At 36.4% G+C, this 23,360-nt stretch overlaps 1 protein-coding gene across 1 annotated transcript; it reads left to right on the top strand.

Annotated features, from left to right (window-relative positions):
• Positions 1-16,252: 16,252 nt before the first annotated feature.
• On the top strand, positions 16,253-21,636 carry LOC129741362 (trypsin-2-like). Its single transcript, XM_055733086.1, has 2 exons — positions 16,253-16,343; positions 20,909-21,636. Exons 1-2 carry the CDS (start codon positions 16,253-16,255, stop codon positions 21,634-21,636), a joined length of 819 nt encoding a protein of 272 aa, XP_055589061.1.
• The last annotated feature ends 1,724 nt before the right edge of the window (positions 21,637-23,360 follow it).

Here is a 23,360-nt window from a genome sequence, read left to right as displayed (position 1 = left end):
TAGCTACCTACCAATATCGCATACAGCAGCTTGTTAGCTCCACAGAGAAATGGATGCAGCTGCTTTTAGGATGCAGGTATGCTGGAATCATTTTATAAATAATTCGGTTAATGTTGAATAACTACTCTTTAAAACTTTCAATTGTTGGGCAGGATATGTTTTAAACAAGCAACAACATGGTGATCGATTGATCACTCTTCCCCCGTCGACCAGCACATAAGGTAACTTGTGTATTTTATCACAGATTTTTCGATGTCTTTCTTGATACCACCATCAGGCGTTATCTGGCTACCAAGATACTGGAAGCACTCCACTTTCTCAACCTGTTGTTCAGGGAACACGAAATTGGAAATATTTTTTTGTGTTGACTTCCATCAACTTGATCTTTCCTACATTGATTCTGAGACCTGCTGCCTTGAAGCTCACCCAGACAACCAGAAGTCGTATTTTCTTTTACAGATTACATCGTATAGAATGTTATTTATACTCATTTCCGTATATCTGCACCTACAATGTGCGGTCCATGCATATTCTTTATCGTATTTAAAAGCATTGCATGATTTTATTACGACTAGAAGTATTTATGTACATATGAACTCGACCTTTGTGTACGACAATTCGCAAGAAATCCGTGAAACGACCGATATACGGTGATCAGCCGTGATTGAGAGATTTTGTCGTGCTATGCATAAAATAATTCGAAATAAAAAACGTATATAACTGCATTGATTCGTAATAATGTGCATGCAATCGTATACCTTTGCAAATTAATTCGCATGTCTGATTTTCGTAAAACGTATTTGCTGGCAATCGTAAAAGAATACAAAATAGTTCAATAAAATCGTTTATGATAATGGGACATCGATGATTGGAATCGTATTAAAGGAGGCTTCAAAATGTTGGTCTATTTTTAGATCATCGATGACGTGTTCTACGATTTAAAAGATTTAAGTTATAGAAATGTACGATTTGCTTTTGGTTTAATGCCTTTGAAGCAAATCCCCTTGAATTTATATATTCCAGATAGCGTCGAGGAACCATCATGAGCTGCTGATCGAATCGTCAGGGGATCAAGTCCAGGCGCTAACAATGAATTCATGAACGTGGAAAAAAAATCAGCAATCAGGCAAATAATAAATGTGTACGATATAAACTTGAATTTGACAGCAAAAAAACACATTTATTTGAAACAATCCTATTTTTATTATTTTTTTGGTGATGAATAAACCAATTGGTTCAAAATCCCAAAAAAAATATTTTTTTTTCAACTGACGGAAAATGAGAGCCCTGCACTCAAGTCGCAAAAGACGACCAAATAAGTCGTCAAACTTTCCATATTGTTACGAAAAATGTCGTATATTACAACCTCAATCATCTATATGATGATGTGAATTGTCAAAGTATATTCCAAAAAGAATCAGGGTAGTCGCAAATGATGTGCATGACAAGTCGTGCAAATCGTAATTTAATACAATCCAGATCAAGAATATGTTTGCTAATGTACCTATATGGCCTCCAAAATGATACGTATATACTGGTTTTGCTACATTCTATACGATATGTTTACACGTATATTTGCACGTATATTTGCGTTGCAAATTCGAAATACCCACCAAATGGTTGTCTGGGCATCCATGAAAATGAGAAAAAGCAACGGTGATAAAATACATCCCTGTGTCACTGCAAGACCTTGCACGAAAATGCCTCCTACTGTGCCTCGATGAGTTGGACTAGTTTCTCTTTAATGGGAACACTTGGAAATCAAGCTAAAATATCAACAGAAACCATGATCTCGTTCTCTTTGAACTCGGTATGGTCCTTCATCGATTTTGGCCTGTATCCACTGGTTATATTTAATCCGTTTTGTCCATGATGACCACTGAAGTTCCCTTATCCGCCTTGACGTAGAACACCTCCTTTTTCAAGATCTTTCGCTATCTGGATCTCCACATTCTCATTTTTCAAGACATCTGCCACTTCAGCTCTGGCGCAACCCTTCTGGAACGGGGACTGCTTGCTGGACCTGATAGCCGTCTCTACATCGATGATTATTTGGTCCATCCTGGGTTTCCTCGACACCGCGTAGTTCAGACCTTTTTTCAGTAGAGCGATCTTATTGTCTAATTTATTTCGTAGCACACCTTTCTTCCACTTTTCCTCGCACTGCTCTGCTACCAGGTACTACTTTGCCAGCTTTAAATGAATTGCGTTGCACTTTAAAGTCTTTAATGTTTAGCTGTGCGTACACCTTCTCAACATTGTCTTTTATGAACTTAATTTCAAGTTTTTTAACTAATTTAACTGGCCCTTTTTCTTTCACTATCACTTTATGACTAACAGGAGGAGTGAGTCCAATATGTAAACATTCATTCAACAGAGCATTCTTCCGTAACCCCGCGATACACTTTTTCAGCTTCAAAAACATGTTTTGCCCGAACAGGGATGCCACTATTAACTCTAATATGTGTCGTGAGTCTACTTGGTTGAATAATAGGCGATGAAAGCGAAAAGTTATTCTTTCTCTTCTTAAGAAAAACCTATAAGATTTGTCAAAAGTTGGGTGAAATTTTAGCTGCATCATATTTGCACTAATGCAAAACCATCACCCAAATTTGGCAGGGCTTTCATCGCCTATTGTACTGAATTAAAGCAATCGAAAAATTCCATTTAATTCAACCACGGTATAAGAAAAGTTCAGATACTGGTATTTCGATAGCAGCGACAGCTATCGAAATACCGGTATCTGAACTTGTCTTATACCGTTTGTGAATTAAAGGTAATATTCCGATTGCTTTGATTCAGTAGATAATGCTCGTTTAATTGTCCAATCAGAGGGATTGCAGTGGAGAGAGAATTCTTTGGATATGGAATGGAAACGCGCCCAGCCAGTGAGTCAGTGAGTGCGAGCGGGTGAGCGAGCTAAAAGGGACGGCGCTCAGTTTCCCCAGCTGGATACGATCAAGTGACTCGGTAGAGCCGCTACGGAACGGTAGTCCGGTCTGCACATTTGAAAAGAAAAATGTTGACGAAGGTTCACAATAAAATAATTTGTATCAAGTGATCCTTAAAATTAAACAGAAAAACTTTGAAATACGTCTATGCTTATTTCAAGTGTGTAGATAGTGGATAAGGAGAAAATTGCAATAATAAGTAAGTCTTGAGGACAGTTTACTTATGGTATTCAGAATATCGAGCGAGTTGAGAGGACAGCTTGGATTCCATAGGTGAGTTGAGAGGATAGCCCGAACGCATTGACATGGATATCAAGCGAGTTTAAAGGACAGCTTGAAAAGTTATTTGATTTATATACAAAATAAGAGATTAACTGGAAAGCTTGTAGTTAATTTATCAGGAAAATTTACCACACTCATATTTAATTTGATCAATTCACTATGTCTTAAGAGCGAGTAAACGAAATACACCTTGCATAGAAAGTGAAAGAAACGAAACCAAAGTACTAAGATATTTGTTGCGAATAGCTCAAATGTTTTTCTTATCTCATTGCGAGAATATTGCGGGTAGAACTAGGGTTGTCAACTGTTTTTCGAAAAAGTCTGGAAGATTTTGAAAAAAATGTCTGGAAATGTCCAAATATGTCTGGATAGCTTACTTTTCAAAGTGGTGACTTTTTTTTTGGTCGCTAAATTTGAATGTGGCACATAGCCACGAATCGTTTGCTGCTGTCACTATCAGATCTTCGAACCGTTTGCCATAATAAATAGTTTTCAAACACTTCTGAATTAATAACTCATAATTTCCTATCATTTCCTGTCTTGTCATATAACATTTTGAATTTTCGTAGTTTCTTAGAACATTTTTTGTCCTGACCTAAAAGTCTGGAATTGTCTGGAAGATATGTTAAAAGTCTGTGTTCTGGAACGAACGGGTCTCCATGAACAACCCTAAGAGACGAAATGACCCAGTAGCAACATGGCGATGCTGCGCTCATTAACGGTTAAGATGCGCGCCAAAATAATCGGCTTTTCCTCGGCCACGAAGAGCTATTTCCGAAGGGTCTAGCCAAAATCACCCCAAGGCTCGCTCATTTTTTCCAACCAACCACCAGCGAAGACAGATTATCACGGTAACAAGTCGGAGGCCCGAGCGGCCAAGTCAGAGGCCAGCATGGCCATAGTCAGAGGTCCAAAAGGGACCATAGTTTGAGTCAGAAGTCCAAAAAGGACAAGTTTGTGTCGGTATTGTAATTTAGAAATAAGTTGTAAAGAATTCAGTCCACTAAAGTATTGTTAATGTTTCGGAATGAGTGCTGTTTTATTCTTCTAATGAAAGGTCTGATGCTATCGATCCATGCCATCAGGGGCGATCCTGAACAGTCTGGAAGTCTGGAAACCCGAAAAAATGTCTGGCAGAAGTTCAAAAACTCTGGAAGGTTTATATCACTGGGTAGAACTTCACCGTTCAATTCAGTCAATGCTCACATTAACTTTCGGAGTCTCTTGCGAACATATAAGATGAAAAAAAAAACAATGAATCTTACAATTCAACTTAATTTAGCACAGAGTTTTAATGTGTTACCTTCAAATTAAATCACAGTTTTATAGATTACGTTAACCGTGTATTAAGTTCGTAAAACGTAAACATCTTCAATTCAGAACAGAATTTAAATAAGTATTCTTCCTCTACGACAAATTTCTTAAATATGAAATTAGTTGGTTCTTGAAGGCTGGAATTTATGAAAATCGGTTCAAATTAATATTTAGCGGAAGAAGTAAATTCACATTTGTAAACAATATTCAGTACTCGCCTATTAATTGAACGTTTTAATCGGACACACTCGGCATTTAAAACTTTATTAGGTACTTTATATTCCCAGTAAATAAATAAAATTTAAATTAAAAAAAAAATTAAAATTCATTTTCCTTCCTAAATTTATAAAATGCTTAAAAATGGGAAGTGATTTGCACTTAAAGTTTATGATTTAAAAATAGTAAAATATTGAATATAAATGGTTTCGTAGAATTGCGAGGACCCTTCTGTGCTGAGTATCGTTTAAGGTTATTGAAGCCTGGCTCCGGATCGTCAACAGTGGAGGTCTTTTACCACGGCCCTATGCACCGGAGGATCGGCGCGGGATCGTTAAGTAAGTAAGTAAGTTATTGAAGCCTAAGAATAATTTTAGTTGTTTTTTTTAGAATTTGGAGAATATGATAATAGTTTTTAGTTCACTTGGTAGTGAGTTGAATATACGAATTGATTTATTTACAACACACTTTTTTGAGCGAAGGAAGTGCGTAATCTTCTAGTTAAAAGATTAATGTGTGCTGAGCTTCGAGTATTATGGCTATGGGAGTCAGATGTTAGAGTAGAATCTAGTTGGTGTTCAATGGGATTATTCACAACTTTGTATATCACAGTAGATATATGTATTGGCATAATTCGAACAAATTAAGTATATCTAAAGATAGTTTTGAGTTGTATAGCAGTGCAGTCGGATGTAAGATAGGAAGATTTCTTGACTGCTTTTTTTTTTTGTAATATTCAAATAGGTTGCAAATTAATATTGGCACTACTGTCCCATATGGAATTCATGTAGGTAATAGAAGAGCGTATGTAAGCAAAATAAATTTTCCATGTGGTATTTTCCTTAATAATTGAGCGTATTTTTCTCAAAGCAAAAAAAATCGGTGTTTTTTTATCGCATACGTGTTTTGTGTTCACGTTCCATTTTATATTATCATCTGTCAACAAACTCAAGTACTTTACTGAATCAACTTGTTCAACTGGAGATCCTCGTAAAGACATCTTAAAAGTTTGAAAATATCCTCGAAGATGTGAGATCATATAATTAGTTTTTCAAATTCATCACATTTCCAAATTTCCATGTAGATTGATGGTATATTTGATGATTCACTTTTCCTTGTTTTATTAAAAATCAATTCGTTTATTAGGTTCCACATAAGTTGTGGATTATTCAAGTAGTTTTTTATTTTAGAATCATAGTAATGTTTTTTAGAAAGTTTTTTTTATTGCTCACCATATTTCTTATCCGCTTGTATTACTTTTTTCAATAGTAATATCATGTTTGAGTTCGTCAAAAAGTTTTCGTTTCTCCGAAATTAATTGAATTTTTAAGGATAAAAAATGTAGAATATTGAGGATAAGTTCGACCTCATGCTATGAGAGCCCATCATTTACCTTCATTCGGAGCACATTGCACTAAGCCCTTTTTTGGCCCCGGGCTCGATTTGGTTGGAGGTCGAGGGAGGCCTCATCGAGGTCAATCATTATTGAAGGGAGTACCAAATGGGATCATATTTCCGAAACATGATTATTCGCTGAGCCGTTTTTTTTTCTGATGGAGCCGGAGGATGGGTACAGTAATAATAATTGGAACAGAAATTTTCTGAAAAGTAATGAATTGAAACCTTCGAAATAACTCAGACAAAGGTTATGATGTGGAATGAAATACTTTCTCTTCGTTTGGTTTAAATGTTTTAAAACATTTCTTAAAAAGTAATTCGAACTCAACAGAACAAATTGAAAATGCTCTTATTTCAGATTGCGGAAATAACTTGAAGGTATGCATAACATTTATATTTTGTTAAAGAGACATCTTCAGACGATCTGAAAAAAAAAAAACAAAAAAATAACGTATTCAGAATGCATAATTCATAATCCTTTGCGCTTTCTTCCGGCTTTCATTAATCATAACACCTTCCTCGGGATCCATCAACAGCGGCAACACTTCATTGATGTAATCGGCCGCTCCCGGGTCGGTGGGTACGTGAATATGTTAAAGCAACAGTGTCACAAACAACTCGGCAGCCAGCAAAACGGATTAAAGTCAGAGTTCCTGCCATGAATGGGAATCGTATGCTTTTCCCTGCTTTTGCTGAATTGAAGTTGAGCCGTTGTTTACAGGCAGTTGAACTCGCACGGTCCTCACATTTGCGGTCACCATGTCAAGTTGGGTTGATTTTTTTTGTGTGTCTCCCCAAAAGGCTTCCTGCTGCTGCTGCTGCTTTTTGTCGCCATTCAGCCAGCCAATTTGTTTCGCCATCAACATAATTCTTTCGACTCGTGCAGCCAGCCAGAGGTGGTTGATGAATATTCAGCACTTCAACAATCACATATAAATGAGTACTAATGGATTTGTTGGCTTGCATAAATCATTGCTGCTAAATAGTTGCGGGAACCTAATGGAATTATGAGAGAAATTTATATTATTAAACTGGTTTTTGCTTATGATATGTATTAGAATGGTCTGTGCCAGTTTTTGCGCTATCAATCTATCGGAATGGTCATTAAAACCATATAACACAAAGCTAACCAACAAAAAACAGCCTCAAATAAACGAACCCCCCACATTAAATTGTTTTAAAATGAGCTTTCTAAAATGGAATGTAATACAATAAATAAAATTATTGGCATACCTTTTACAGAACGGCAGTCAAGAAGTGTGAAGCGGAAATTGTCCATGCAAAAACACCCAACGAGTCTCATTTTAAATTGCCGCTCATGAGTTCGAGTAGACCGTCAAATTACTATCATTCAACCCCAAGCCCGGACCCTGTAACAATTTGTGTTCTTCCAGCCCACTCCTACTCCTACAATAAGAGGCCACCCACAATGATAATAATGGTTCATTTAGTTTTAATTAAATGTCCTCTCCACCCACAGTTGAATGAATGAATGAATGAATGAGTTGGTGCGGTCACGAAATCCACCACCCTTGCTCATTCACTCGCTGCGCTCGGTAATCCATCAGTTTGTGTGAATTATCACACCCACGTGACGTGTGACAGGCACATTACATACCGATGCGTGATCGGGCCCCAGGAATCGAATGTCTCCTCGTAACCAGTTTTAATCAAGAATTTATCAGACCCGCTGCTGTCGACCGACCGTCATTTCCTCCTGGCAGCGGGATAATTCATCAGTTGATCGATTTCTTGCAGCGTTCATTAGTAGGGAAACGAATTTCGGTGAGATTTTTTTTTTCTGTAATTTATTAACTTTTGTCGTGTTCGGTGGTTTTACGCTGAAACAAAGGACAACCATTGAAACATTTATTTAAGTGTCAATAAACTTCGAACTTTTTTCAATCTTTTGTTTATGTTGGCAGGTTGGAAATTTCTGTATGCTATTGTAATAAAAAAATTAAGATTATCACGTTCTATATTTTAACTGGCGTGTAAGTTTTTGTCTATTATCTTAAGTTTTAAGTATATGGCATTTATTAGATAGTTCATGATTTTTTTTTCATAAATCTGTCCTTAACAGTTGTTTGATTAAAGCGCTTTAAAACCCATATGTGATGACCATTTCGCGAAAACATCAAATTCTTTGTATGGACGACCCGCAGACCTAGAACTATAGTGGAAAATTAGGACACCTGATCCTTTAAGTGACTTGATTCCTTAGCTATACCTATCTCGAAACCAGCAAGTCTAACAACAATGTGTATATTATGGACTTCATAATGTCATTTATTTAAAGCCACACATAATGTGTTGGCTAGTGAAGTAGACAATGTGCAACTCGAGACCCCATACACCCAACCCTCGGGTAGTGGTCATATCACCTCTTGTCTGCAACTCCGATTCTCTACCTCCCCGTGGTGCTAGCTGGGGTGCGAGCAACCTTAGCGGAGATCGGGTACCCAACCCCGGTGGATACTTTGGTCGCATGCAGACTGAGTCAGGTGGCTTCGTACGCGTCTGTTCTCCCTGTTAGGGGCGGCGTGCGGAGTGCAACAGCGTCCTGGTGGTGTTCGGGACCCAAAACAGCAACATCACGACGGTCCTCCTGCGAGATAGTGGGGTTAGCTGCGGGCCTTGCGAGCCTGTGACTACATAAAACATAAGCAACGAACAACGAACAACAAATTTCGGATGGAAATCGGCAAAGACCCACGCGACGAAAAGGGACTAGCGATTGGAAACTTGGAACATGGAACTGCCGATCTCTAAATTTTGTGGGCAGTACCCACGTGCTTTCCAACGAATTGAAGAGCCGCAAATTCGACATCGTAGCGCTGCAGGAGGTATGCTGGAAGGGCTCCACGGTACGAACGTACCCAGATGGTCGTGCCATCTACCAGAGCTGCGGCAACACAAACGAGCTTGGAACAGCTTTTATAGTGATGGGAAAGATGCAAAAGCGCGTGATCGGGTGGTGGCCGATCAACTCACGAGTGTGCCGGTTGAGAATCAAGGGCCGGTTCTTCAACATCAGCATCATCAACGTGCACAGCCTTCACCTCGGAAGTACCGGTGACGACAAAGACGAATTCTACGCGCAGCTGGAGCGTGAATACGACCGTTGCCCAAAACATGATATCAAGATCGTCATCGGGGATTTCAATGCTCAGGTCGGCCAGGAGGAGGAATTTAAACCGACAATTGGAAGGTTCAGCGCGCACCAGCTGACCAACGAAAACGGCCTCAGACTTATTGATTTCGCCGCCTCCAAACGAATGGCCGTACGTAGTACCTTTTTTCAGCACCGCCTCCCACACAAGTACACCTGGAGATCACCGTACCAAACGCAATCACAGATCGACCACGTTTTGATCGACAGCCGGCACTTTTCGGACATCATCGACGTCAGACTAGACCCGAATGACCCGGGTGGTTAAAAGGTCTCAAATAAATAATAATAATAATAATAATAATAATAATCGACGTCAGATCCTGTCGGGGCGCCAACATCGAGTCGGACCATTATCTGGTGATGGTGAAGATGCGCCCAAAACTCTCCGTAGTGAACAACACGCGAAACCGGCGCCCGCCTCGGTTAAATATCGCGCGACTGAAGCAACCTGAGGTCGCGGCAGACTACGCGCAATCGGTCGAAGCAGCGCTGCCGGCAGAGGGCGAGCTTGACGAAGCCCCTCTCAAGGACTGTTGGGATACCATCAAAACAACCATCAACAGTGCGGCGGAGAACGTCATCGGTTATGTGGAGCGATCTCGACGGAATGACTGGTTCGACGAGGAGTGTAGGAGGGTGATGGACGAAGAAAATGCCGCGCGGGCGGCAGTAGTGCAAAGAGGCACCCGTCGAAATGTGGAAAATCACCGACAGCGGAAGATGCAGCGAGTCCGACTTTTCCAGGAGAAAAAGCGCCGCCTGGAGGAGGAGGAGCTCCAGGAACTGGAGCAGCTGCATCGTTCCCAAGAAACACGAAAGTTCTATCAGAAACTCAACGCATCCCGCAAAGGCTTCGTGCCGCAAGCCGAAATGTGCCGGGATAAGGACGGGGGTATCCTGACGGACAATCGTGAGGTGATCAAAAGGTGGAAGCAGCACTTCGATGAACACCTGAACGGCGCACATGCAGGAGATCAAGACGGTGGGGGAAGGTACATCGCCGGCGTAGCCAACGACGAAGAGGAGCCACTCCCAACGATGAGTGAAGTTAAGGAAGCCATTCGCCAGCTGAATAGAAACAAGTCGGCTGGGAAGGATGGCATCGCAGCTGAACTCATCAAAATGGGCCCGGACAGGTTGGCCGATTGCCTACATCGGTTGATAATCCGGATCTGGGACATAGAACAGCTACCGGAGGAGGGGAAGGAGGGGGTAATATGCCCCATCTACAAGAAGGGCGACAAATTGGACTGTGAGAACTACCGAGCGATCACTGTCCTCAATGCCGCCTACAAAGTGTTGTCCCGAATCCTACTCCGCCGCCTAACGCCACAAGCAAACAGATTCGTGGGAAGTCATCAGGCCGGCTTCATGGAGGGACGGTCTACGACGGACCAGATATTCAAATTGCGGCAAATCCTCCAAAAATGCCGTGAACACCAAGTCCCTTCGCATAATCTATTCATCGACTTCAAAGCCGCATACGACACGATCGACCGTAACGAGCTATGGAAAATCATGGACGAGAACGGCTTTTCCGGGAAGCTGATCAGACTGATCAAGGCGACGATGGATGGAACGCAGTGCTGTGTGCGGATTTCGGATGAATTGTCGAGTTCATTGCTAGAAGGTGTTATTCGACGAGCGGTGGGCGAAATGCGGGGCACGATTTTCAACAGATCCAGTCAACTTATCTGCTTTGCCGATGACATTGATATAGTCGGCAGATCATCTGCGGCGGTGGATGAGATCTACCGCAAACTGAAACGCGAAGCAGGAAGGATTGGGTTGATGATTAATACGTCCAAGACGAAGTACATGCTGGCCTGCGGATCCGAGACCGACCGAACCCGCTTGTCCAGTAATAACAAGGTCACGATCGACGGCGACGAGCTGGAGATAGTCGAAGACTTTGTCTATCTCGGCTCACTGGTGACCGCAGACAATGACACCAGCCGTGAGATCCGGAGGCGAATTATCAGCGGAAGTCGTGCCTACTATGGACTCCACAAGCAACTGCGGTCGAGAAGACTTAGCCCTCGCACGAAGTGTAACCTGTATATGATGCTCATTAGACCGGTTGTTCTCTACGGGCACGAGACATGGATATCGCTCGAGGAGGACCTGCGTACACTCGGAGTATTCGAGCGACGAGTGTTAAGAACCATCTTTGGCGGCGTACAGGAGAACGGAGTGTGGAGGCGAAGGATGAACCACGAGCTCGCGCGCCTCTACGGCGAACCCAGTATCCAGAAGGTGGTGAAGGCTGGCCGGATACGCTGGGCGGGACATGTTGCGAGAATGCCGGACGACTGTCCTGCAAAACAGGTGTTCGCTACGAATCCGGTAGGAACAAGACGAGCGGGGGCGCAACGAGCGAGGTGGTTAGACCAAGTGGAGCGTGATCTGGCGAACGTGGGGTGCCCAAGAAATTGGAGAACGGTTGCTATGAACCGAGTGAATTTTAGGAATTATGTTCGTCAAGTTATGTCGTGAGACGGAATACTATGTAAATAAATAAATAATGTGTAAAAAAGTGTTTGAACCTCGAAGAAATTCAATATCTTCCCTCATAAACGGACCAAATCTTTGAAAATATACTTTCCAAAAAATATACTTTTGAAAATATACTTTGAAAATTTTTGGAGAATCTATTGGACTTAGCCTCAGACGCCACACGAGTTTTCGAACGGAGATATAGTTTCGATAACCAACTGAGGACGCTAGCAAGTAGCTTGTGAAATACTAGTAATTGGCTCTTTCAAATACTGTGGCTGAATTCAAAGGAATTATCGACTACTCTGAAATCATAGTTTCATTCAGCTTAGAGGGTATTCAAACCTATGAATATATGAGATATAGTGCCTTTGCACCCCCTCATTCCCTTATATTTTGTAAACAATAAAAAAAACACTGGTGTGGGCTAGAACATTTTGAACACAAACAGACCACCTTGTATGATTTTTCCCAAGAAATCGAAGAAGACTGTTCGAGCCACCAAAAGCTTCAGAAAATGTAGTAATGACTGATTTTAAATACCACCGATTAATTATGAAACAAGTGACTTGAAAACTTTGAACCAAATGAGACTTTTCTTGTGTAATTTTTTTTTCGAGTAATCAAGGGTTGTTGTTACCATCAATTCCCCTACATTTTTCAATTATTCAAAAAAAACATGTTCGGACTTGATTTTTTTTAAATTAAATGAGATTTATCATGTGTGACTCTTTTCGAAAAATCAAATGAACGTTGTTTTAGGTTTCCCCTAAATTTTTCAAATAGTTCAGCCATAACTCCATTTTCCGAAGTGTGCGGTGTCTCAAATTGCTTCCATTCGAATTTTCGATAAAAAAAAAAACGATACAAGAGAAGTATTTTCGGTTTAAAATAGTCATGTCCGAACATGCATTTTTCTGAAATATTTGAAAACTGTATGAGAATTGAGAGTAAAACAGCCATTTATCCATTTTGCGATGCTTGCGATGGCTCAAACCGACTTCATTCGATTCCTCGGAAAAATCACACACGATAGATCTCATTTGGTTTGAAAGTTTTCAATCCGAACACGTTTTTCTGAATTAATAGATAATTGTAGGGGGATTTAGGGTTGAAACAGACATTGCTCCATTTCCAAAGGCGTGCAGAGTTCAGAAATGTTTTAAATTCAAATCATTGGAGGCAAATGTTTTATTTTTTATTAATCAGTTTCGTATTCTTGTTGGTATTTTTGAATTTTTGGACCTAATAAAATAAAATCTCTTCACAAGTGATCAATTTTGAATCTCTTCAATGTACGTTTAAAGAGATAAATAGTTTTTTTTCTCTAATTTTAGACTTATAGATATTATAATTTATAACTCACTGGTGATAAATATTACGAGCTTTAAACTCGAGACTATGGACCTATGGATTAAACTAAAAAAAAAATGCAAATATTTACAGTTAAGTGTTGTTGTACATTTATTTAGAAAGGGATTTTAGCGTTAAACTTTTACCCTAGTGTTGACGTTTATTTTAATGTAATGTAATGTAATGACTTTTTTTGTTTCGATTATAGTCCACTTTATGGCATTCGCGACTATCAACGTTGCAGTTGGCGAATCGTTATTGAAAAACTTATCCGGTACAACTGTGTTCGATATTTACTCTTGGGCTCGAACTCGGACATCGGCTCAGGAGACAACAGACTTGCCAACTGAGGTATATCACAAGCCCTGTAATGTAATGTAATGTAATGTAATGTAATGTAATGTAATGTAATGTAATGTAATGTAATGTAATGTAATGTAATGTAATGTAATGTAATGTAATGTAATGTAATGTAATGTAATGTAATGTAATGTAATGTAATGTAATGTAATGTAATGTAATGTAATGTAATGTAATGTAATGTAATGTAATGTAATGTAATGTAATGTAATGTAATGTAATGTAATGTAATGTAATGTAATGTAATGTAATGTAATGTAATGTAATGTAATGTAATGTAATGTAATGTAATGTAATGTAATGTAATGTAATGTAATGTAATGTAATGTAATGTAATGTAATGTAATGTAATGTAATGTAATGTAATGTAATGTAATGTAATGTAATATAATATTATGTGATGTAATGTGATGTGATGTAATGTAATGAAATTTCTTTTTTCTGTTTTCAGTTCTCTATTCGACTCAAATATTCATTAATTTATCATAATTTTTGTTTTAGGCAACAAATTTGTCACTACAGTAGTTTTTCGATTTTATCACGGTCAAAAAAAAATTTCACCGTGAATATGGCGAATCTAAAAATTAAAGTGGAAAACAATATTTTTATTGTCTTTATAATAATCTACATTTCAAGTAGTCGAAACGTTTTGTATCAATAAATTTTGATCATAAGATGTAATTATCAAAGATTACTAAACACAAAGGATCGATTCCAGTTTAAATTTATTCTTCTCTATAGCAATTTTGAGATTTCTTCTTGAAATAAAACCATGTAGAATCTCCATTTGATAGTCTACATCTAATTGAAGTTAATTATCTAGTTTTTATGAAAATTTAACAGTCGTTATCTCTTATTTCGATTTTGGAAAAGATACACCAAAAAAGTATCTTCTGCAAATTTCAAATTTAAATATTTTAATCTTCACACCTTTGATTAACCAAAAAGTTTACCTTTTCGAAAAATATTTTGAAAATTTGCTCAATTAAGACTTTTAAAGTGTGTTTGTTGAAATATGCTTTGAGGTTCGAAATTAAAATTTAGCCAAAAATGATCTAAGAGATGATGTTTTTAGAACACCAAATTTTCAGCATTGAAAAACATAAATAAACTTATCAAAAATATTTTTAAAAAATTTAATAGTTTGACTTTAAAATTCGGTAAATGTATTGAAAAATTAAAAAAACTGCTCTGCAAAATTTTGTAAATTAATTTGAAAATTCAAACAAAATATGATGAATAAAATAATATAAAACCATTTAAAAGGATTTTTTTGCCATAAACACGCCTTACCTTCATAAAAACATACTTTTAGAATCTAATTGATAACTCAAAGGAGAAACAATTTAGTGCTTATGTTTTAATAATTGAATTGGTAGATTTTATCGTCCTGAACTCGAATCATTTGTCGAATTTGAACTATCACATTTAGTTTTAAGTAAAATCAATCATTGATTACTGATAAAATATAAAACCTACATTTAAGAAAAATCGGAATCTGATTTTATTTGTTATTCTTCATACAATTAAGGAATGATATTTTGATGATGATGATGATGATGCATGATCGAAAAAGTTAAATTCAACAGTTTTTTTTTTGAATTTAGTACTATCATTAGGTACAAGTATTTTCGACAACTATGCAGATAGTAAAAAAACTTTATTTCATTAAGGAAATTTTTTGGAACCTGAAAAACGATTAGATGTATGTATAAAAAATACCAAAAATTCAATTAGCTTGAAAATTTCTTTAAAATACGTTGAATGAGGAAATGCAAACAAATAGAAAACTTCTATAACTATTTCCGATGAACTCAAAATTACTGAAAGTCTTGAGAAAAATTGATAATTGATTTAAAGCTTTTATTTTCAAATGTTAGATGTGTTTTTTTAAAAGTTCTCTCAAAAAAGTGCTGAATTTTTCTAAATAATTTAACCTATTTTCAAAAGTTATTTCAATATCAAAAGCTGATAAGAAAATTTCATATTTAGATTTAGGGCACAACTTAGTCAAAACTAAGTTTAAAATTTATTGCACCTCGGAAAAATGTAAATTTTGTGGCCTTGTGTAATTCATCAAAACGTTTTAAATGTGATGTTGAGCATTGAGATGAACAAGAAAAAAATTTCATTGGGGCTGAAATTGGTTTCTTGAAGATTATTTCTTATCAGCATAACATTTATGATAACAAAAACGATTTTTTTTAATTCAAAATTTTAAGTAATGTATTAGAGGATAAATATTAGATTTTTGATTTGTTTTGTACATTCTTTGGACCATCGTAAGAGGTAAACGCCAGTTACATGGTGTCTAATTTGTCGATGTATAAAACCAGTATTCGACATTTGATGATTTACTTTTGAAGTTAAATTGGTTCGTTTCAAACTCTGTTCTTGTTTAGCTACGCTTCTTAATAACACCCCCTCTAAAGAAGAGTTAAGGTTTTTTTATGTCAAGTTTAGAATTTTAATTCAAAAGGGTAATTGAATTGCAAATCGAAATATAAAATTAGAAATTAGTTTCAATTCTTGAATATCATATAGTGTTGTAAAACAAAATTTCTCAAACATAGCGTGTTTGAGAATTAAATTCCGTCGGAGGCGAGCCAAATTTCTGACTTGCTTATTAACACTTATTTTTAAACCCCTTTTAAGATCAAGTAATTTCCCGAAACTACGGTGAAAAGGTTACTTGGAAAAAATCTACATGAGGGGGAGGCCAATCCGGAGGCCAATCGATGAGGATCTGTTCGATCCAGAAGCAACCGCCGTCGAAGAAACAGAACAGTTTGTTTTGGGTTTGTTCTCTTAGCGCCAATTCGCAATTGAATAATAAATCGATGATTCTTGATGACATATGATGATGATAAGCACAGTACAAATGTCTAAATCATCACACGGTAAACCTGAACGATTCAAACTGGGTGGTAACTCAACAGTGTTGCCAGATATTCTGAGTGGATAACTCAGAATATTCTAACAGAAATGAGTAGTTTCTCGTTTAATCATTCAGAAATAAGTATTTTTCTGGATAGGGAATGTGATAAGTGGAAAGTGCGGCAATAGCAATCGCTCATGAATTGTGTAGTAATATAATGACTAGACTGACGAAATTTGAATAAAGATAACTCTTCAAAATCCCGAAAAAAAAATAAAGATAACTCTATTGCATCACTGAAACCAATACTATTTAATTTATTTCTATCAAAACTTTTTATAGTTTTGTGTTTCAAAACAAATTTGACTATTTGGAGTTTAATTCTCAAAATTGAAGAAATTATTGCCTTCGGAAATAAATGGCCGAACTGGCAAGAACAAAATAATCGATTGAATTTGTTGTTCAACGTGTAAAATTTTTCTCTTATTTGAGCTAAATTAGAAAAATTTCAAATTTCCCAGATTGTTGAATGTGTTTTTAATTATGGTAAAGTTATGATTCTAACTCTTTCGTTTTCCCATTACGTCGTATGAAACATCTTAAGAATTCACAGAAAACTTCTGCAAAAGCTATCAAAACAACTTTGAAATTTGTATTTCACATAAAGAATATTTTGTCCAGACTACAGATGGGATAAGTATCATTCCAGGTTTTTCGTTTTCATTTCTCAACCAGGTCCAGAATTCAAGAATTTAGAATTTAGAATTTATTTGTAGTAAAATTTAGTAATACATGCTTTCGTGTTCTAATTTTACTTATCACCAGTGTTCGGCATCGCTAATAGAAAAATTAGCGCCGCTAGTTAAATCGCTAACTCACTCAAAGTTAACGTTCGCTAATTTAAACCGCTAAATGTGCTGGAAAAGTTATCACTTAAACTTAAAGCGCTAATCGCTAACCGCTAACTGTTGTCCAAAAAACGTACATAAAAAAATAGGTATTTTTGTTTTTTTTTCTTAATTTCATGTTATTTGGGTTTACACTACATATGTTACACCGGAAAATACAAATAAAGTTAATTTAAACTTCTAGCAACAACATTATAAACACCAATTTTTTAGAATAAATTTTGGCTGAATCTTATTTCTTTTGGTTCAAATACTTCACGCAGTCCAGTTTGTTTTATTATGTTTCATTAGTTTTTATCTTTTTCAAACTTTCAAGATAGAAATCTATATTTCTTACGATGGGAGCAGTTCTATTTTAACTGAATTCTCTGTACTTTAATCGGAGGCTAAATTAACTATTTAGACTGAGTCGATTTGGGGTCTTGGAAATTCTCACACCCTGATCTAAAGATCTAAAACCCTATGTTTTAGTTCAAAACTCATCTATGATTTTTTGAATAATGCCCTCAATGCTTAAAGACATTCTTGCATTCAACACGCTAGGACTCGATTGTCTGAAGAAATACTAAGTCACGATCATCGACATTTTTTTTTTGTCAAATTCTGCAAAAGTCGTCGATTAGTATTGAACTGAAACTAAGCTTTTTAGACCTCAGGGTTTGAGAAAATTTGAAAAATAATCCCAATTCACTCAGTCTAATGCCAATGGCCAGTTAAACAATTCCAATTAGTTCTATGGTTATATTATCTTATGTTTAAATTAACTGATCTGCAGAATTTGTAAAAAAAACATTTCAAAAGTAAATATCTTAACCATTTAAAAATCAATAAGCTGATCGAAGGAAGTTAAAAACAAATTATTACTATTTTTATGTAATTGGGTTCTTCTTCTATTGAAGTTGCGGAGAGAAGTGCTTTAGGAGATGAGAAGTTAATTTGTGTGGCACTCAGCTGGTGTGTGAGATGAATGAAAACACTTCTATCGTCTGACTTCAGTACGCGTTCCTCCAAAACACCATAAGAAATTAGTAAAAATTCGTGAGTTTGAAATATAATGGGAGTTAGCGGTCTTCAATTAGCGGAACCCAAAAATAGCGAAACTTTTCAATTCGCTAGCTCAATCAAAACTTAGCGGCAAAATTAAACCGCTAACAAAAAGTTAGCGGATTCATTAGCGATTAGCGGATTAGCGTTTTTGTGCCGAACACTGCTTATCACAAATCCTTAATTCGAATATTTTTTTAAACGGTTAAACTTCAAATAAAATAACACATCCTATTGAACCAATTTCGTTCATACCACGCATATCACGAGAATCAATAGACCGCGATTGAGTGCAACATGCCTTGAAATGGATTACTGTCAATCAAGGCGTAATAAATGATAATTAATCACCAGTCCAAAAATGCGGTAGCTTATTATACTTTGAATCCATCAGATTATTGTCTTTTTCAACAACTTCTTGTTCCACAATCTATTTTCATACTCATTGCATTATTTATGTTTCGAAATCATTAATATGGCTTTAATTTTTTTGGATCCGAATTTACTTCTTAGTTGTTGTTGTTCCATTCTTGTTAATGAAAAAAAAACTGTTTTTGTGATATTCAATCAAGTTTACTTTGAAACGAATTACGATTAATTTTCATCGGGTTTTAGAAATATCTTTTAAATATTTGATTTATGTATTAATTGATTTATTCTCAAAACGAAGTTTTTTTTTAATCAAATTGATTCCCGTTGAACGAATCAACGACCCGATCCAAATCCATTAGAAACGCTCATTGATTTATTGATATTTGTCTAGACAAACCATTCAGGTAAACGGATGGGATTATCATCGTTTGTGCCAATTGTGGCGAAGAATTATGATTAGTTGAAAAGCATTCATAAACAACACGGAAATGCATGGTCTATATTCTGCAAGACGGAACCTTATGTCTAAAGGTATCTGGCTTTAAAGTCGCCGTGAACTAAAAATATCACTCATTGTTCGATTTTTTTTTCAATTTTTTTTTAATAAAAGGTTAACAAAATACAATTTTAATGCAGCAAAGAATGATAAAATGTAAAAACCAGAGTTTAGTACATTTACTTTTAAAATGATACAAAAGATGCCAACACAATCCGCAAGACAGTTTTCCTCTTCAATAATTCATAGACCATATAGTGTCGCACTAACGGGAATCGTTTAATAAATTGAAGCCACTTTGGAAAATGTGATTGTGCGAGGACAATGATGCGCATAAATGTTTCGATCCCGGTGAACAAACATAGTGATTGTTTGGATGGTTTCTATTTTCGCGTTGAATTCATAAATAAGAATATTGGTAGGCTTTTCAATAGTCGGAAAAGAAACAATTTTCACGGTCGCCATACACGGTTTAAGATTTTGATGTTCCTTTTTTAACTTTTTAATTGGGCTGGAACAAATATCAATTTCTTCTTTTGTCACTTTTGTCAAATTTCAAAAAAAACCCTAAGGGAGAAATAAATAAAGTTTGAAGTAATTTATGAAAACTTCGATAAAAAATCAAATATCTGAAAGATTGAAAGACCATAAAACAAATTTAAGAAGACGGAAGTTATTTCACCTTTTTTTTCTTGATTTGATTGAATTTCCGTTTCCGTTTCCTCGTTGTCATCGTTTTCAACTTAAGGTGATTTACAAGATTTCCTTTGAGAAGAAATAGTAAAACCGCAAATTTTACTACGTTTACCTTGAAACAATTGAAATACTACTTCCAAACATACATACAGTTGATGACTCGGCCCTGCTGTGAGTACATCAAGTGGAATTTGAATGGAATTTAGGGCTGCAAAATTTTCTGAACAAGGTATATAAGTGCAGCTTGACAGCTCTTAAATTCACTCAGTTTTGTTTGGAATAGCGCATAATGCTTTTTCTGGTGTTAGTTGTTCTTCCAGTTTTGATCAATGGTACGGATTCATTTGATTTGAAATATCGAACGTAAATTTTTAAAAATAGTTTAGCTTTATTTGATCTTTTTATTTCACCCTCCATTTAAAGATTTTTCATTTTTCCTAAAAATAGGAAATATTGTGTACATTGAGATTCTATGTTTTAAATATGATTTTCCACAATCTGAATACACATCTCTTTGCACATTTGTTACTTTGTTCAACTAAGTGTTTATGCGGATAGTTTCTGTTTTAGTTGTTTAAAGGCATCGGCGATCACTATATTTATCGCATAAGTTATCACCACAGATAGCAGTCGTACCAACTCTACTACGTTTGAGCTCCGCTTCAATTTTGGGGTGAAAATATCGACCTGAAGGTTAAATCTTGATATTCTATTTATCCTTAGCCTTTCCTAAAATTTCTGTGAGTACCTCTTGCTGTAAAAATGTTTCTTCGACCTTTCAGTAGATGTCACTATAAATTTTATTGTGAATATGATGTCGGGCACCATGATAACCTAAAAGATTACCACAAGTTTCTTATTCCGAAAATTTATACCAATGTTTTCAGGAATCATTCGTCCGAAATTGGATGTTTATTATTTGTGGAATTACTGTAACGTTTTCATATTTTTTCATAAAATTATTTTCAGGTTCTCCATTACAACAAATCGAGTCTACGCAGGATGTAGAGTCACTGATCGTAGGGGGTCATTTGATCAACATAACGGACGTTCCATGGCAGGTTTCGGTTCAAATCTACGGCTCCCACCTCTGTGGAGGTTCGATAGTGTCCGAAATCTGGATTCTCTCAGCAGCGCATTGTTTTACGAAGGGTCCTAGATATTACACCGTGCGTGCTGGCTCTAACGCCAATGATGAAGGTGGTCAGTTAATTCAAGTGCTGTATTACATAATTCATCCGGAGAACATCGATTACACGATTTCGTTCGATTTGGCACTGGTCAAGTTGAAGCAAGAGCTACAATTTCAAGAGAACGTTCAGCCCATTGCTCTGAGTTCAGAAGAGCCAGCTGACGGATCGATGGGTTTGGTCTCGGGATGGGGTGACACCTTTGCTGAAAATGAATCAACTGAATTTCTTCGTGCCGCCGAGGTACTGATAGTTGATCGTGAGACTTGTTATGAAGCATACGTCAATTGGTGGGAAATCACTGACAACGAGATCTGTGCGGGCAATATTGAGGTGGAAGGAATCGGTGCATGTTACGGCGACAGTGGAGGCCCCCTAGTTGTCGAAGGCAAGCTAGTTGGTGTAGTGTCATGGGGCTTTGGCTGTGGCCTGCGAGGTTTTCCCGGTGTCTACGGAAATGTGGCAGCTGCGTATGACTGGATAATGGAATCTACCAAGACCGCTTGAACTTTGGTTGTTGAGTAACCATAATCAATTATAATAAAGAAATAGCAATAATCGAATACAAACATATTTTCAAGTATACAACACTTGACTGTAGCAGTGACCATATTTCCTAAACCCACATAGAGTCTTCAATGGTCAATTCTGGAATGTGTTCCACCCTCAACTGCAAAACTTATGCTATAACTTCTCTTCGCAATCTTATTTTAATTCCTTAAATGCTATCGGATTGAAAAGTCATCTTATGTCAAACGCGTCTGTTATAGCTTTTGTTTCTTTGTTTAGCTACTATTGACACATTCCACGCGCTTGTACCGCTCAAAAGTGATTTTTATCCGTTCGCGTATCAAAAAATCTCAAAATTGTTCATAATTTTGATAATTCAAATTACACAAAACCAACGGAAAAAAGAGAAAAAAGTTTTTTTACACATGCTTTAGATGATTTTGAAAATCAGTTTTTTTGTTGAAAAAAGTGGTGTTTTTGACAACTTTTACAAAATCATTAATTTTAATATATGGATGATTTTTTTTTTGGAAATATTTTTAGTATGTTCAGAAGCCAAAAAACACGGCTTCATTTTGTAGAAAAAAGATCTTGTTTATATCCAATGTAGTTGGTTTGAAAAGCGAACAAAAACAGTCGCAAATGAGTGAATTCACGTCACAAAAAAAGGGAAGTTTTTAATTTTACGAGAAAACTCTGACTTTTTTTTAAATAAAAAAATGAGATTTTCTTTGAAAATGATAAGAGGATTCCAAAACTCTAAAATTTATAGAAATCGGTTGAAATCTAGCTGAGTTACAACAGCGCGAATGAGTGAATTCACGTCACAAAATATGTTTTTTGTTAAATTTTATATGAAAAATGTGCTCTGAAAGCTGTTTTGACCCTCCAGATGGTCGGATTTTTACAAATCGAGCATTATTTAATTGATTTTTTTTTAAAAGTTCATTATTTTGAAATAAAAATACAAAAAGATTGAAAAAAAATTAAAAAATTTTTTTTGTTGAATCTTTAAATGAAGACAGTAGTAATTTTAACATATGATCCCTCAATATGTTGCTATTTAAGTGCCAATCAAAATAAGGAAAAAGTTAGGTGCTGATAATGAAAATTAATGATTTTTAAAGTCGGAACAACAGAATATCGTTTTTGAAAGTGTACATGAAATTTGAAGGCTCCAAAGAATGGTTCAGTATAACCACAGGTATAACTTTATATTCGTGACGTGAATTCAGTCAACTACCCTGTTCTGTTTGAACTGCGTGAATTCACGTCACAACTTCAAATAAGCATAACTTCGTTCGTTGTTGTTCAATCGAAAAGCTACGTACATCAAATTGTGGGTAATTGTTTTCTTTACAACTCATTCGAAGACACCAATATTCTATTTCCACAGAGAGAACAGGAAATCAAAGATGTATGTTCTTAAGTCGGAAATGGGTAATTCTAGCGTGAATTCACGTCACAAAAGTAATTAATCACAACAAAAACAACTTAAATTTTAAAATGACCAAATTATGTTCATTTTGAAGGTAATTCAATTTGCGACGGTTTGCTACAATTTTTTTCTTTTTCAAGTAAATTGGTTGACTTCTAGAATGATAACAGTGCTGAAAAGTCAGGAAAAGCGATTTCACGTCACGGTGGAATGTGTCTATTGTCTTGGCCAAGGTGTGTAAAGGGCGAACACGAAATTATTGCGACAGCGAAAATGTAATGTC

The sequence above is a fragment of the Uranotaenia lowii genome, chromosome 2 (assembly GCF_029784155.1).
Source record: "Uranotaenia lowii strain MFRU-FL chromosome 2, ASM2978415v1, whole genome shotgun sequence".
NCBI classification, from domain to species: Eukaryota; Metazoa; Arthropoda; class Insecta; order Diptera; family Culicidae; genus Uranotaenia; species Uranotaenia lowii.
The sequence above is the reverse complement of the archived record's forward strand: the minus strand, read 5'-3'. Positions and strand labels throughout refer to the sequence as shown.

Excerpts from the sequence above, each read along its gene's own strand:
- LOC129741362 (XM_055733086.1), top strand. The coding sequence starts at position 16,253 with ATGAGGGGGAGGCCAATCCGGAGGCCAATCGATGAGGATCTGTTCGAT. Across the intron at positions 16,344-20,908 it reads AACAGAACAGTTTGTTTTGG|GTTCTCCATTACAACAAATC; the intron begins GTTTGTTCTCTT and ends AATTATTTTCAG.